General features: G+C 54.5%; 2 protein-coding genes across 2 annotated transcripts in view; one reads left to right on the top strand and one right to left on the bottom strand.

The window, feature by feature from the left end:
• PIGU (phosphatidylinositol glycan anchor biosynthesis class U) overlaps positions 1-3,643 on the top strand; it is a 32,754-nt gene extending 29,111 nt beyond the window's left edge. Inside the window, exon 12 of the mRNA XM_075011596.1 lies at positions 1,879-3,643. Coding sequence (XP_074867697.1) covers positions 1,879-1,992 — 114 coding nt within the window. The 3' untranslated portion in view covers positions 1,993-3,643. The remainder of the gene's footprint in view (positions 1-1,878) is intronic.
• Positions 3,644-7,852: 4,209 nt separating this feature from the next.
• Positions 7,853-15,474, bottom strand: part of MAP1LC3A (microtubule associated protein 1 light chain 3 alpha) — a 36,327-nt gene continuing 28,705 nt past the window's right edge. Inside the window, exons 3-4 of the mRNA XM_075011533.1 lie at positions 10,390-10,496; positions 7,853-8,979 (exon numbers count right to left, since the gene is read on the bottom strand). Of these exons, the coding sequence (XP_074867634.1) occupies positions 8,817-8,979; positions 10,390-10,496 (270 nt within the window). The 3' untranslated portion in view covers positions 7,853-8,816. The remainder of the gene's footprint in view (positions 8,980-10,389; positions 10,497-15,474) is intronic.

Genomic DNA, 15,474 nt, shown 5'->3' with positions numbered 1-15,474 from the left:
GCCCCCTTCCTGCCTCTGCTCCTTGGTCCAGACAGCTGTCAGGAGAGACTCCACCCTGAATGACTTCACTGTGTAGTTTAATGACTGCTCAGGAAGTGCTTTGCTGCCGTGAAACGTGGCTATGGGTCGCACCTCCCTCGTCCGCCATGGTTGGGACCCAAAGCTCCTGCTTTGGCTTCCTTCCTCTCGCCTCCCTGCTGTGGGCCTCTGGCCTCAGCCCCTGCACTGCTGCCATGGGGCTCCAGCAGGGTTCCCACTCATTCTGCACGTGGAGCTCCAGCCCCAGCTAGGCCTGCAGCTGGGCTCTAGTCTTACCTGTGCATGAGGCTCCAGTCCCAGTCGTGGGCTTGCTGGGGTTGAAGCAGGGCTCCCTCCCTGGCCTGGTGCTCCCAGGCTCCAGCCCTGGACTGGACTCCCATTGGCTGCAGTGTGGCTCCAGCCCCTGACTGCTGAGGGGGCTCAAACTCTGGCATCCCCGGGGCTCTGGCCCCTTGCTGCAGCGGGCTCCACAGGGCTCTGGCCGCAGGCTGCCCTTCCACTCCAGGCTCTCATCTGTGAGTATCCAGGGTCCTACTGGACAACAGATGTTGCTGGTCGAGAGGGTGCTGGTTTTGGAGGTGCAAGCTGCATTCCGTTGTTAGGGTCAGGCTCCTTCGAAATTCACAGTCCATTTTGTTCAATTTCATGGTCACAGGATTTAAAAAATGATAAATTTCATGACTGCAGATACTTAGCTCTGAAGTATCAGGGTGTGTTAATTGTCGGGGTCCTGACCTAAAAAGAATCTAGAAGGGATTGGAAACTGCCACTCTCTGGCCAGCCAGCTCTGACAGCAGCAGTACAGAAGTAAGGACTATATAGGTCCCACCCTTATTTCAGGGCTGCTCCTGGTGGGCCGCTGCCTTCAGGGCTGGGCACCCAGCCAACATTTCAACCTCTACTCTCCAGGCAGTGTAGAAGCCTGGGTGTCAATACTGTGACCTTCCTAAAAATAACCTGGTGATCCCCCTGCAATTCCCATCTAGGTCAGGACTCCCAGCTTGGGAAACACTGGTCTGCGTGGTGTAGGAGACGGTAAAAGCCCACAAGGCTGGATTGCACAGGACACGGGATTTCATGGTCTGTGACAAGTTCTGCAAGGCTGTGAATCTGGTAGGGCTGTAGTTCCAGTGACTGGGACCCCTGTATACTTGGACAAGTTTCCACTCACTGAAGCTCCGTACCTGTTGAGGGAGCTGCCCACATTGGCAGTTACAGCAAACAAGCTCTTCCTGACATTGGAGTTCAGTCCTGCCCCCCAATTCATTGAAGCAGCTTCTGAGTTTTCACGCACACTTGTAGTGGACCCAGCACAATGGGGCCTCACTACATAGCAGAGATCCGGTTGGGAGGCAGGACAGCCTAGTGGCCAGAGCCAAGAACTCCTGTGGGCTTTTTCCTGCTGTGCCGTGGGCTTGCTGTAATAACCTGGGCAAGTCACTTAGGCCCTGCGTTTGAAAGGGACGTGGGCAGCACTCCACGTCAGTACCTTAAAAACCCCTGTGCTTTGATTTACTGGGCCGTACAATGAGTATGGGAGCACTGAATTTCCAAAAGCTTCCGTCTCATTTCCTTTTGCCTTCAACCCCAAGCGTCTGTGGCTTTTCTCCCAGTGCTTCCCAGGGTCTTGCCCCATCAGAATAGAACAGCCGCTCGGGAGTGCTCCGAGTTTGAAGTAAACCCATGGGAAGCAGTGAGCACAGAGCTCTGTGCTGGGAGAGGTCAGATGGGGTTGTGTTGCTACTGTGAATTGGCGATGGGGTGGGTGGTGTGATGGGAAAGTGAGCTTTGTCACTGAGCTGATGTGTCACTTACAAGCTGTACCTTTCACTGCTGCAGATCCTGCTCATCTCGGATTATTTCTACGCCTTCCTCCGGCGCCAGTACTACCTCACTCACGGGCTCCACCTGACCAGGAAAGATGGGACAGAGGCCATGCTGGTTCTGAAATAGTCAACCTGACTTGGGAGAGGACTTCAAGAGACATGCAAGGCTGCGGGTGGGTGGGAGGGTTCCCTGAGAGACGTCTGCCTGGTGGGATGTTTCCCATGGGGCAGGAGGAAAGGGCTGAGGTTTGAAGGAGAGCACCCTTATTGCAGTGATGTTGAATTCTGTGCAAAGGCCGGAAGAACTGGCTGAAAACTGCTGCTGCTGGGACCATGTGGCCTCTGTGGAAACACCTCCCTTCTCCCTTCAGCTGTGCTTCCTGCTGGGACACCAAGCATCAGTTCAGGGCAGTCCAGCTGGGCCTGGAGCAGGGGGCTGCACTGTGAGGTCAGTGCTACATCTCAGCCCTGGCGAGTTGAGGCCATAAACCATTAACATCATTTCTGAGGACTGCTCCTGGAGGTGTGTTTCTCTGTCTGGACATGCTTGCTGCTGGAATTCTCTCCATCGGCTTTTGTTCCTCCTCCTCTATTGCTTTCCTCAGCACCATGCCTGCTTGGCAGGCAGCAAGAGCTGGGGCTTGGCTGTGACTGACTGACACTGTTCCTCATTCTGTCGTTGTGGGTCCATGTGTCTGACCCAGGGGACACAGGGGACAGCTCCTGCCGTGCATGGGGGGACAAGCCCTTGGCTTTCCCTAGCATGAGGCAGTGGGCGGGTTGTGAAATACAAGGTGGAAGGGGAAGGGAAGTGAGCTCACCTGGCAGGAGGAGGGAGGGGTGTGGATAGGCCGCTGGTTCCCCTTCAAAGGCAAACAGACCTGCACTCGGGAAGCTGCTCAGCAACACTGGGAGCTTTCAGGAATAGACCAACTAATAGACCCAACACAACATTGCTGTTTGAGTCCCGGCAGCTACCGGGGGGTACGGACAGCAGCTCAGGGCTTTGCTTCCCTGGGCACATCCCACCCCCCTGTTTGGGGCTTGTGATTAGACCATGGAGCTGCTCCACTCAGGGAAACTGGTAGGAGGGAGAGTTCCTCTCTGGGCCTAACCAATCCCAATGGGCACAAGCCTCTTCCTGCTTTTCCAGCGAGTGCCTGGGCTAGGAGAGACGTTCCCCCAGCCTTGTCCCTCACACCTAGCACAGCATTAAAATGGACTGTGCAAAAATGGCACCCAGCCTGGCCCCTGTGGGGCAGACCCCCCCACGTGAGGGACCAAGGCAAGTTTGCTTCTGCCACTAATGCTGCAGGCCTGACACAGCTACAAGAAACCAAGCACGAGCCGAGCCAGGTCCATGGCTTTGGTGCTGGCAGTGCTAGTCAGGGAGACCCCAGCTCAGCTCTTGTATCCCAGGAGGGCGTGCAGGGCAGCTTTCATTATTTGGCTTGTGAACTGAGCCTGTTCAGCAGAGAATGATGGAGAGGATCACACACACCAGGCCCCCTTACAGGCTCTGAGCCTGTCGCTCCCGTTTGATGGCTGATTGAGCAGTTGCTCAAATGTCTCTGTGTAAGAAAGAGACAAACTCTTGCCTTATTGCACTACTGTTGACGCTTTGGCAGGTGAGTGGGTTTGGGCTGAGTCCCCTCTGCTGCATGCAACAGCCAGCTGCCTCCATGAGAGCTGGGCTCCTGGTTGGAGAAGGGCACACAGGACCAGCTATCCTGTGGGCAAGGGGGGTCACAATGTGGAAAATAAACATGCACGTCTGAAATGCTGTTTCAGTCTCTGTGCAGCCGTGGTGCTGGGAAGCTGAGGGGCTCCATACCCTCTGCTCCCAGCCATCGCAGGGGGTTAGTGTTCAGTGTTCCCTGGAAGCTAAGCGCTTGGGCAGCCACCCAGCAGAGATTCAGGTGCTGCCCAGCTTTTTAGCAGAGCACCCATGATACCCACACAGGGCAGAGTCTGTTTCTATTAGTGGTGCTCATCTGCACATGCCTTGGCGTGCAGAACAACATTTATTCCGCACATGGGTGGGAAAAATTGGTGGGAGCGTTGTTTGTGCTTAAGAGGGAAATGCCAATGGTCAGAGCTGTTTCCTGTTTAAAGCAGAATTCTTCTTGTTCCAAGACCTGGACTGCCTTCAGCCGTGGTTAAGGAAGGAGCCCAGAGGCTGTGCTGTTTGGCAGGAAGGGAACTGGCCCAACCGTGTGGTACTGTCACATCCAGGCGTGGGGTGAGCAGGTGCCTATGAGCTGGATGCGAAGTTCCTGCTAAGCCATGCAGGTTCCTGTTAAGCCCCACGCAGGAGCTCAAGGCTGCAGCAGGGACAGATCCTGCTCCTCAACTCCCAAAGCTGCTGCAGCAAGCCCAACAAAGTACCATGTGTCCCTCGCTTGCCCACATGCCTGCCTGGCTTTGTGAGCTGCTGGGTGTCAGGGAGCAGCTGCCCAGTGGCTGGCTGATCAAAAGCTGCGCTTTGCCATAACCAGAGCTTGTGCCCTCAATTGCTTTGAAAATCATTCAAAGGAACAGTTGGACAAACACTGTATGTTGGTGTGGTTGCCACTGGGCTGTGGTGTGACTGAATGGGAGGCACTCTGGGCACGCTATTCCGCCAGCTCCGCCATAGCAAAGAGAGCACAGGCCTTTGCCATGTGAGCTAAGCTCCCCCCCCGCGGTTTGGCTGCACACCAGAGCACCGACCAAGGGCCAGGCTGCACAAAGGAGCTCAGGGAGCCGAGGGGCTGTAAGAGGGAAAGACGCTGGACTGACCCTTCTGGGGCCGAGCTGAACCAGCTCTAGCCAAGAGCACAGGCTCAGCCGCAGGGGGAGAGCCGGGCAGCAGCCCGTGGGTACTGGCATGCGCGCAATGATGTGCCAGGGAGAGGCCAGCAAATGAGGGGCAGGCAAAGCAGGGCAGGATGGCACCGCCTGCGCCTTTGGGACAACCACAGTAACCCCCCGCTGTAATGGGCTAATGGGAGGGACGGGGTATCTGGTATCTCTGAATGGGTAATACTGTGTGAGGCTGCACTGACCTTCCCAGCCCACCACTCACTCCTGTCCTCTGCCCCCCCCTCACTTCCCGCCCACCTCCCTCTCCAGCTCCCCATCACCAGGCGAGGAGCTGCCGCCGGCCGGGCTCCTTCCACCTCCCGCGGCTCCGGGCACGGCGGCGCCTCCAGCTCCCAGCCGCCCACGCGAAGGCCACACACGGGGCTGGGGCAAGAGAGCTTCTGCGGCCCCCTACAGCCGCCGGCCGCTCCCCACCAGCGCAGCTCTACGGGGGCGGGCAGCGTCCGCTATGTCCGAAGGCGGTTAAATCGCGGGTTCCCTGTACTGTAATGGGGGGGGGGGCTGTGCGCGTGCGCAGCTGGGGAACCCGCTGAGCCCCTGGCTTGTTCTTGCTGCAACACCCAACCAGTCACCCGGGGGGGGGCAGTTTTGTAACGTGGCAGCTTTGACCCAATTGTGCAAACAGTCGTGCCCCCCCCGGCACACTCAGGGAGCCCGGGGGTGTGTGTGTGTGTGTGTGTGTGTGTGGAATTGCCTTTAACATCACTTCAGCCCGTGTGAATTCCCAGCACTGCTGCTGGACCTGGGCTGGGTGGGGCTCACCCACGCGGCCGGCACGGACACGGATTTGAAGGGCGGGTGAATGAGTGACCACAGGGCGGTAGTTAAAGGCAACGCACGAGAGCGAATGGCCCCAGCGAGAGCGGAGCCTGGCGGGCTGCGCTTGCAGCCGCTTCTGGCCCAGCCGCCACACCCACGCAGCGCCACTCACCAGCACCGGAGTGTGAACTCTTGGCTCGGGCTCCAGCAGCTGGGCCAGTCCATCGCCCCGGCCCCTCCTGCACCCCCAGCTCCCTTGTAGCTGGGACGCTGGCTACCACACCGCGCACTGCTGCACCCGCTGGGTTAGGGGCTGCTCATGCTCCAGTACAGCTGGAAGAGTGGGCGAAGGAGAGGAACAAGCCTGGGGCCCTCCACCGGCCGGGAGCAGGTGGGCAGGAATAGCTGGGGCTGGTGGGAGGCGCAGGACGCCCGAACGGTGTCGTTAATGGCCCGACAAGGAGGCTACACAGCTAGAGACTGAGCCGCCCGCACCCCAGGGCGCGAGACAACAAAGCTTTGGGGCGGGGAGAACGACCGGCGGCGAGCCCTGGCCAATAGGGCGTGCTGGGAAAGCCCACGTGACGCTGTAATACAATAGGGGGGCGGGAGGCCGGTACCGCGTGGGGCTGCCCAGGCTGCTGCTGCTGGCGGGGGCCGAGGCTCGGCGAAGAGGCCCGTGCAGCCGCCCTAGGTTCCAAGCGCTGTGACTGCCTCACAGATGGCTCCAGGGCCGGGTGCGGCGGTGACAGGAGGGACAGTCTCTACCCAGACAGAAGCGTTGGCCGGCAGGAGAGGAATGATTTAAGCTGACATAAGCCAGGGCTTGGAAACACCGCGGGGGGTGGGCGTGTTGGTGAAGGACCCTGCCCAGCAGGGTGGGCTGGCAGCATTTAAGCTTCATGCTTTAAGGGGCTAGCACATCTAGTTACAGGGAAACCTGTCAAGCTACAACCTGACACCCACTAGTACCTCCATGGGCCCTCCTGCTCCGGCTCGGGGCTCCCCTAATGGCACATTACAATGATCAGACTTACCCACTCCAAGCCTCCCCGTACCACCACTCAGCTCCTCGCTGAATGTTGCCAGCTCTGAACACTGAACGAGTCCTCAAAATCACGATTTCAAGCCAGACAGAACCTCACCTCTGGCATTGGCATTCTGCAGCCAGCAGGGAAAGGAATAAGCCTTAGACGGGTATTACTCTGCCCTTGTTTAGCGATGGTAGGAGCAGCAGTAGAAGGTGGCACTAGTCACAGGGAAAGGGGACCAGCAGTTAAAGATTAGGGGGAAGAGCTCCAGTAACAGTAGGACTCACCCCACAGCTACACCCTCTTCCCAGCAGAGCTGAGACGAGAGAATTGGAAATGGGAAACATCCTCAAAGTAATTGCAAACCACTGTGGGGATTGGAGTCTTTACCCCAGTTTCTCCCTGGAGTTGAACTTCTCTGGTGGCCTGTGTAAGTTTTGCAAGCACAGGCTGGGTGCAGGATGGCAATTTTTTAAAGAAGGGTTCTGTTAGGCTGAGCATTAAATGATGCTTCCAAGCAGTGAGCTGTCACCATCAGCAGAACCCAAAACTGCCTTTCAAGGGAAGCAATGCAACCCAGCCCTGGCTGGAGGGAAGGCAGGGCCTCAAACTAGGAGGGGGCTGAGCCCTAGCATATTCTGGGCACCACTCCTGCCTGAGAAAAAAGTCCAAACTACCTTCTCTCTGGGCCCAATCCTCCTCTCATACCAGGGTAACTCCAGTGATTTCAGTAGTTACTTCTGCCTGAGCCCAGTGGGAGAAGAATCAGGCCCCACTGCTGCAGCAAATTCAGACCATCCTACATGAATCTGCTGCAGCAAGCAAGGTTAAACAAGGTGCAAGTTCACTTCCATCCCCCACTGCCCACAGGCCTTCTCTCCTCTTGGCCGATGCCAATGCAGCTGAACAGCTTGGTTCAGGAGGGGACTCCACAGAACTGAGCACGGGAGAAACATGCATAATCCTCAGCAGGTACAGAGCATTTTTCAGTAGTGGGTGTCACACTATTTTACAAAGGAGGGCAGGATCATTACCCCATTTTACAGATGGGGAAACTGAGGCACAAGTCAGTGAAGCGACTGGCTCAAGCTCATCCAGCTGGCCAGTGGTAGAGCCAGGAATAGAATCCAGGCCCAAGTGCAGTGTTGTGTTTGTTTCCTAGGCAACACTCCTTTGAGCACACAGGCTGGGGAAGCGGTCCAGACTTTGGATATCAACAGCCTGGTTTAAATCCAACACTAATACCATAGGTTTGGACCATCCCTTCAACCAACTGCTTGCGGAAACTCACAGTGATGACGAATGAAAGGGCAAAAGAACATTCGTGCGAGCTGTGACTTGAATTCATATTTATTTGCACGTATTTAGACCTTTCTATAGATTTAACTGAGGGAATGGGTCATATACATTTTTTTTTGGTTTAGTACATGAAAAAGGGGGAAAATGTAAATCAATACATTCCTCAAATAGAGTCTCTGCCCCAGGGGGGACCAGACCACCACATGCAATGCAGAGAGGTGGGAGGGGAGACTGGAACTGGTTTTAAAAAACAAAACGAAGGAAATCAAGGTCCAAAAGTTGCCAGAGAAGCAATGCTGTATGTGTCAGAGCTGTATAAATTAGGCTAACTCCACTCTGCTACATTTTAAAGTGCAAAGAAGCTCAGTTTATTTATCTACAGAATACAGACAAATTATCCTCCCCATTAAAAAATAAAAACCAATAATAACAAAATAAATCTAACGGATATACAGTATCCACAGTCCTAGAGACGCCTACACCTACTCGGTAGCACCAAGGATTTGATATGCGTGTAATTAAAATCAATTAAAACTCAAGAGCAATGATTTTGTTTGTTGGCTTGGTTTTTGCAGGCTTCCTGCCTTCCGTTAGATTTTCAGAGGACAGACCCTAACCCCACTACTGGTCAAATTGATGCCCCCTTCTTCAGCTCCCCACCACCTGCCCCAGCTGATTTGGCATGAGGCTAAGAACAAACACACCCACCAAGTACAGTGAGAGCAGCTGAAGTTCCTGCTGAGGAGGTGGTGGAGTGAGGGACGAGTACTGTACGCTGGGGGAGGGGGACAACTATGCCAAGGGAGGGGAAGCGTAACAAACACACCACACTAGCTCTGTCTGTGCCTTTACCGGGATAGAGTCGATATGGGGGTGGGGGTGGGTGTCCGCATGGCTCTTTGCACTGTCAGCCTCTGGCCATGTCATCTTCCCGGGGGGAGGGGGTGGGGCCCGTGTGCAACAGTTTCAGTTTGTCCTCGTGTGCTGTGCGTCCGTCTCAGTAGCCGAAGGTCTCCTGCGAGGCGTAGACCATGTAGAGGAAGCCATCCTCATCCTTCTCCTGCTCGTAGATCTCCGAGATGGGGGTAGACACGCTCACCATGCTGTGCTGGTTCACCAGCAGGAAGAAGGCCTGGGTAGGGTTCAGCTGCAGACGACGCCTTAGGGCAAGAGAGGGAGGAGAGGGTGGTTACATCGAACGAGGAGTGGCTGGGGAGGCAGCACAGCAGTGACATCCCATGTGCCCCCAGGGAGCTGTGGCAGGTAAGTGCCTCCCATCACCCAGACCCACACCCCAGCCTACTCTTGAACCCTGCTCCCGCCCAGACCTCCCAACCCACCCTCACTCCTTCACCCCCGCCACAGACCACCTGGCCTCAGCCCCCTCCTGTACCCCACCCTGTCCAGATCACCCATCCATGCCTAGTGTGCTCCTGCACCTTACCACCCTCCCAGACCCCAAGCCTCTTCCTACATCCTCCCTCTTACCAGGCCCCACACCCCGAGCCCACTTCCTGGCAACCCCACAATGAACCCCTCATTTTTCACCCCACCCCACAGCAAGGGGGGGCCCACAAAATCTATGAGCCCTGGCCCCACCCAGGCTCTCGGGCTGGGATGGGAGAGGAATGAGGGGAGTGTCATCTTACTCCTGGTTCTCTGCTGGGACTGTGTCAGTGAGGCCATTTGTTCTGGGGGAGTTTTGCTTTTTTTTGCATTTCCTTCTTATGTGCCCCGTCTGATTTTTCAGCAGGTCAGCAGCTCCTGACCCAAAAACATTCCCTGCCCCCCAAGCCCTTCCTGCCTCCTGACAGACCCATCCCAGTCTCAGCTGCTCCTGCTTCACCCTGGGCAGCCCCCCTCATACCATCCCCAGGGGCTTTCCAAGCAAGACAGTGCCCAAGAATCTGCAGGGGGAAGCCAGCAACTCCCAGGTTCCAGTCCTGGCTCAGAAATCAACTCCCTCGGTGACCTGGGGCCAGCTCTCCCTGTCTGATCCCACCTCAGTCACCAGAGAGCCAACCATGTACCATCAGTGCAGGCTGGGGTGAAATAAGGCTCTCCCAGCCCCATGCTGCTCTCCTGAGACCCCCGCAAAGGAAGACCTCGTGCTCTGATGTCCCAGAGCGTGGGCTGGAGCAGAGCAAGGCCCCAAAGGGAAACAGCTGACAGCAAAGGGCCAGGAACTGGTCAGAACAAGGCGCCATGGTGGCTTTGCTCCTAGCTCAGCTACTGGATGCTAAGCACAGGCACCCCCAGCCGCAGGATGGACACGAAAGGAGGACGATGCTGGTGCTTTAGTGTAGCCGGAGCCCTTTGCAGCATGCAACAGACAAGTTGCTTCCTTGTGGAAGGTGATGACCACGCAGCCTGAGCTCAGCACCATGCTCAGAATCCCTTCATCACCTGGAGACAGCACGGCAGCTTGTCCCCTTCTCCCTGCTGGCACATTGGTGCACAGTGCCTACTGCCCCCATCCCAGCATGGCCAACCCCCCGCAGGTCACACAACTGGAGGTACGCAGAGGGGGATGCTCTGGTGACGCATTTACTTTGGGCTGTTTCACTTACCGGATAATTTTTACCAATTCACTCATATTCACATGGTCAGGGACTAGAAATTTGGTCTTATCCAGCACAGGCAGCTGCTTCTCCCCCTTGTATCTTTCAATGATGACCTGGTGACAGAGAAACGGGTAGTCAGGCCCCACCTGCAGCTGCCACCAAGCCAGTGTAACCAGCATATAAACGCAAGTGCCTGCATTAAATCTCCCAATGCCAGAGAAGAGCAGCAGCTCCACCAGCAACAAAAAAGTCTTTCCTGAACATTTCATCCCTGGTGCCCCATGTGACTGAGAATCCCCCACACCATCCTCGCACCCCCTCTGGAAGAATGACTTATTTTAAGTCAAGACCAAGAAAGAACAAAGGTAAAGCTGCTGGGACTCCAGTGACGTGCACTGGAATGAACACAGCCAGCTGTCTGTTCCGCAGAGGACAGAGTGCTGAGGGTCGAAGGGCTGAAGAAGAGGTGCACCAGGCACAGAACTATGCCCCACACACAGCAGAGACAGATCTTTTGTTTCTTTCGCTCTAAAGGGCAAAGAGTAGAAAGGGGAGAGCAGGAAATACAGCCCTGCCCCCAGCCACAGGCTCAAAGCAGCTTCGTTTTGCTCTCCTCACAGAGAGTGTGCGGGCTGCTGCACTCCAAGGTGCGCTGGTTTAACCTCACACCTTCAGTTAAACCGGCGCAACTCCCAGGTGTCGACAAAGCCTGGCAGTGCTGGTGTGGCACCTCCTCCCGCACAGCAAGTCTCGCTGCTGGCAGCGCATGGTTCCCAGCGAAAGCACGCTGCCCCAGGCCATTCTGCACCCCTCCTTCCTGAGCGAATTCTTTGGAGGGAGACAACTGAAACCAAAGCACCCCGTGAAAATGACATGCGCAGGACAAACCTTTTGGTTATAGGACAGAAAAGAGGGCAGTGTGTTCCACCCCAGAGGCAGCTACATTTCAGCAGTGAGTGAGGCTTGCAGCGTGCTCCTTGATCCTTTGGGATACAGGTTTGATTGCCTAACACACTAACACATGAAAAAGCAGCAGAGGGACATGGAAACTTGTGTGCAGCTTCACAAAGTTGAGCTAGGTTGTATTCCATGAGGGTTAACATCCCAACAGCAGACGGCTTTACAATAGGCTGGAGGCCAGGCACCTGGCAGGGGGATTACACATAAACCAAAGCTACATGAAGTGTGTGTGTGTGCTGGGGGGAGGAAATCAAATGATCCCACCTTCCTGTCCCCCCCAGATACAAGAGTGAGGGGAACATTAACCAGGGGGAAAAAAAAAGGATTTTAAAGAACCAGACTGGAGAGCTCAGGAGATGGGCAAGAAGCCTGAGCGCACTTCAGAATTAATTTGGTTTTTAGGCTGAATCACAAACTTCTTGCACCACAAAAGGGAGATGGCTGTAACTGCCCTGCCACGGCAAAAGGCAGAGCATCCTCACGGCACGGCATGCACAGGGACTGTGAGAACGGCTTGGCCTGGTTAAGGCTGCTCCACACAGGAAAGGAAGCAGCTGGAGAATTTAGTCAGCCTGCCCATGGAGGTTGCAGCCAGACAGCATCTAAACAGCTCTGAGGTGGAAGAGCCAAGCAACAAAAAACGAGCCCCAAAGCAAGGGGAAGCTGAACCATTGGCTGGGCTGGCTGATTTGCTGCAGTCTGTTGTGAGGACACTGGGGCCAGAAGAGGATGAGTGAGCTGTGGCAATCTGCTGTAAAATGAGCCCAGCTCCAGGAGGAAAGCAGCCCTCTCCCATTCATCACCTGCAGGGCATTATGTTTAATCTAGCTCCTGCCCCATTCCTTTTTCCCCTGCCCACAGTGGGTGTCTGGGAGGCTCCAATCTCCTCTGAGCCACATCCACATGGCTCCTGCACTTGGGCCTGGATACACCCAGGCCTGCAGCTGTGTGTGGCTTGTGGGGAGGGTGTTAGTGTACTTGTGCCCACAAGTTACTATGAGCCACCCTGACCAGGCTGCAAAAGAAGCTGGGTTCAAGGCACCGGACTGAAACTGACTGATTCTCCCACGTCTCATCCCAGGGAAGGGATATGCTACAATACAAATGGCTGGAGCAGAACCACGGGCCCTCTCAATGCTAGTGGTGCAGTAAACTGGTTTCAGCTCACAGGACCTTGTCTCAGGCAGCACACTAGCTTTGTGTGGACACTGTTATATCCTCTCCAGATGACTGACTAACACCACACATTGTCTGCGAGACGCAAAACGCACACACCTGCTGAGCCAGATCACACAATCCAGTTACGGGGATCTCGGGTGTGGCAGCCCTGCCCAATTGCATACAAAACATGACCATTTACCAGGCTGCTCAGACATCACTTTCTCCCCACAATCCTGGACTGTCTCTTGGGGCAACCGGTTATTGGCTCAAGGAGGCTCCAGAATTTACGAAGTATCTGAGCTGTTCAGCGAGATTTTAGTTTGCAGGGCTGTGACGTAACCTCCTTCCCCCAACACAGGTGGTAGGTGACCCCCTGGCTTGGGGAGTCAAGTCCCTCCACCACCTCTTCTGACCAAGACTCTGCCCGTTCTATGTCCACTAGAGTTCAGCCTCCAGCTGGAAGGGACCTCAAGAGGTCACTGAGTCCAAGTCCCAGCCCTGACAGCAGGACCTATCGCCGTCCCTGCCAGATTTTTTTAAATCTAACCTGCTCCAAAACACTTGAAAGGCCTCTCGAGGCCTGAGCTCACAACCCTGGGTTTACAAGGCCAATGCTCTAACCACCCAGCTGTCCTTCCCCTCACCACACTCGGGCTGTATGCTGCCTACTGGGGTTCTGCCTGGCTTCAACCCTTCACGCGCCTGCTCCTCATGTACCCGGACGGACGCCTCACTTACCTGCTCCCTCCCAGCACTTTTGGAGAAGCGGTGACTCACTTGAGTCACGCTCTGTCCCTGCTCCTCACCCAACACACACTCCAAAAGCTGAACGCTGCAACAGCTGATTCACAGAAGTCCAGCTCTGGGAGGGAGGAGCCTAAGCACAAATCAGGCAATTCGCAGCTCCTCCAAAAGCGCTGGGAGGGAGGGGAAAGAGGTAAGTGAGGGGCCCCAGCACACAAGAGGTGCATGGAGGGAGGCAGACAGGGGGGCCACGAGGCTGCAGTCCACTGAGGCGAGCAGGGGCCACTTCTGCAGTCCACGCACTGTTCCTGGTTACCCATCCCTGCTCTACCCTCCCACATGGGCAAAGGGACCAGTCAATCCATATGCACCCTCACCACAGCTCCTCTCCATGCTGGACTACGAGGCAGAGTTGTGGTGCTGAACAGAATGCGGCATCTAGCAGAGGAGCGCTCCGTTACAGGGTCTGATGGGACAAGCCTGGCGTCCCCTTGAGGGTGCAAAATTTTGTGATGGGCTGATGTTCTATGACAAACTAAGAGAGGGTTTAGGGAGGGCTGCAGAAATGCAAAGGAAGGGGGACCTCTAACGAATGGTCCTTTTCTCATGGCTGCTCCCTCCCCTCCCTTTCATCTGCACCGCATTTTGATAGCCAAGTTCTTCGGCTGCAAGGAAGAGGTGGGAGCCATAGTAAGAGGACTTGTATGGATGGATGATGCTCTAGTTACTGACTGGGATTCAAATGGATGTGAACAGCAACGGATCCTTCAGCCATAGGTAACTCACATGCTAGGACTACAGACTGGGAGACCAACAGCACTGCTCTATCTTCCTTTGCAAATATGGCCCATTAATCTGGCTCCGGCTTGTTTCTCAGTGGTGTCTGCCCTCATTTCCTGAAACATCTCTAATTATCAACCCCTGCTCTCTGATAAAGTATGCCATCTTGATTACAATAGGACTAGTCCGAGAAAGATAACTGTTGATAGGGCAACTGCTTAGTGACTCCAGTTAGAGTCTCATTTTACATGACAAGCAGCAACTCCTTGGGACTTTGTCTCAAGGATTCAACTAACATTCAAACAAGCAGACAAAGGGGTCGCATGTCCAGTTGGTTGGGAGACAACTGGAACAAGACTTATCCATCTGGGGATGGAATTATCAACCCAAAGACTGCACCCAAAAGGTGTACAAATATGTGTAACTCAAAGATGCTTCAGACCAAGTACCTCATGTAACCTATCAATGATAAGGTTCCAATTTGCTGACTGCATATAGCCTATTTTTGTGCATGTGTAATTCTTACACATGAAATTAAGAACTATGACGCACGGATCTGTTTATAACTCAAGAAGTGCTAATGAGGGCCATCAGTGATCAAGACAACGACCTGTGAATAACTTTGTTTGTCCTGTAAACCCAAACTGTGGTCAGTCTTAGAAAAATGAATGGCCACCAGATGCCAATATCCGTGTGTGTGCGTGCACACGTGCAGTAGTTGTCAGATGCCAGTGGAACTACCTAGGATGCCTTCTGGAAACATATAAAACTGAACGGGGAAAGGACTGGGCCCAAGCTAGGAAGCTGCTTAGCTTGTGAAGGAGATGCTTAGATCAACTGTTCAGGGTTAAGAATTTGCATGTAACAAATTTCTTAGTGGATTACAACCACCTAAGCATTTTTTTCACTTTGATTTAGTAATTTACTTCGATCTGCTTTCGCTTGCAACCAATTAAATATTTCTTTTTATACTTAATAAAAGCGCTGTTGTTTATTATCAAGCCCGGCGTACGTAAGTGTTGCTGGGGGAGAGGAGCAGAGCTACCACTGTGCATCTCTCTTTTATTGACAAAGAGGGTGGACATCCTCAAACTTTCTCTGTGCAAAACTTATAGAGCAAGACAAATTTACATGGTGTTTAAGTCCCTTTTGGAGGTTGGTTTCCTAGGTGCTGAGTCTTCTCAGCGCTGAACTGGTTCAGCATCTGTGTTACTCCACAGGGAGGCTGTAACCCCAACTCGCTGCCTTATCTGGGGAAGAACAGGAGGACCTGACCCAGCAAGACAGGGTGGTGGGGAGCCCACAAAGCAAGGTAGACATTGGTGGCATGATCAGCACAGTGGGGGACAATCCCAAGGAGATTTTGGAGAGTCACCCCATCACAAACATATTATATAAGTCAGTGAGTTATGCAGGGCATATAGATCTCATTCCTTTGAGAGGCAG

This window comes from Carettochelys insculpta, chromosome 17 (genome assembly GCF_033958435.1).
Source record: "Carettochelys insculpta isolate YL-2023 chromosome 17, ASM3395843v1, whole genome shotgun sequence".
Lineage (NCBI taxonomy): Eukaryota > Metazoa > Chordata > Testudines > Carettochelyidae > Carettochelys > Carettochelys insculpta.
This window is presented reverse-complemented; position numbering and strand designations above follow the sequence as displayed.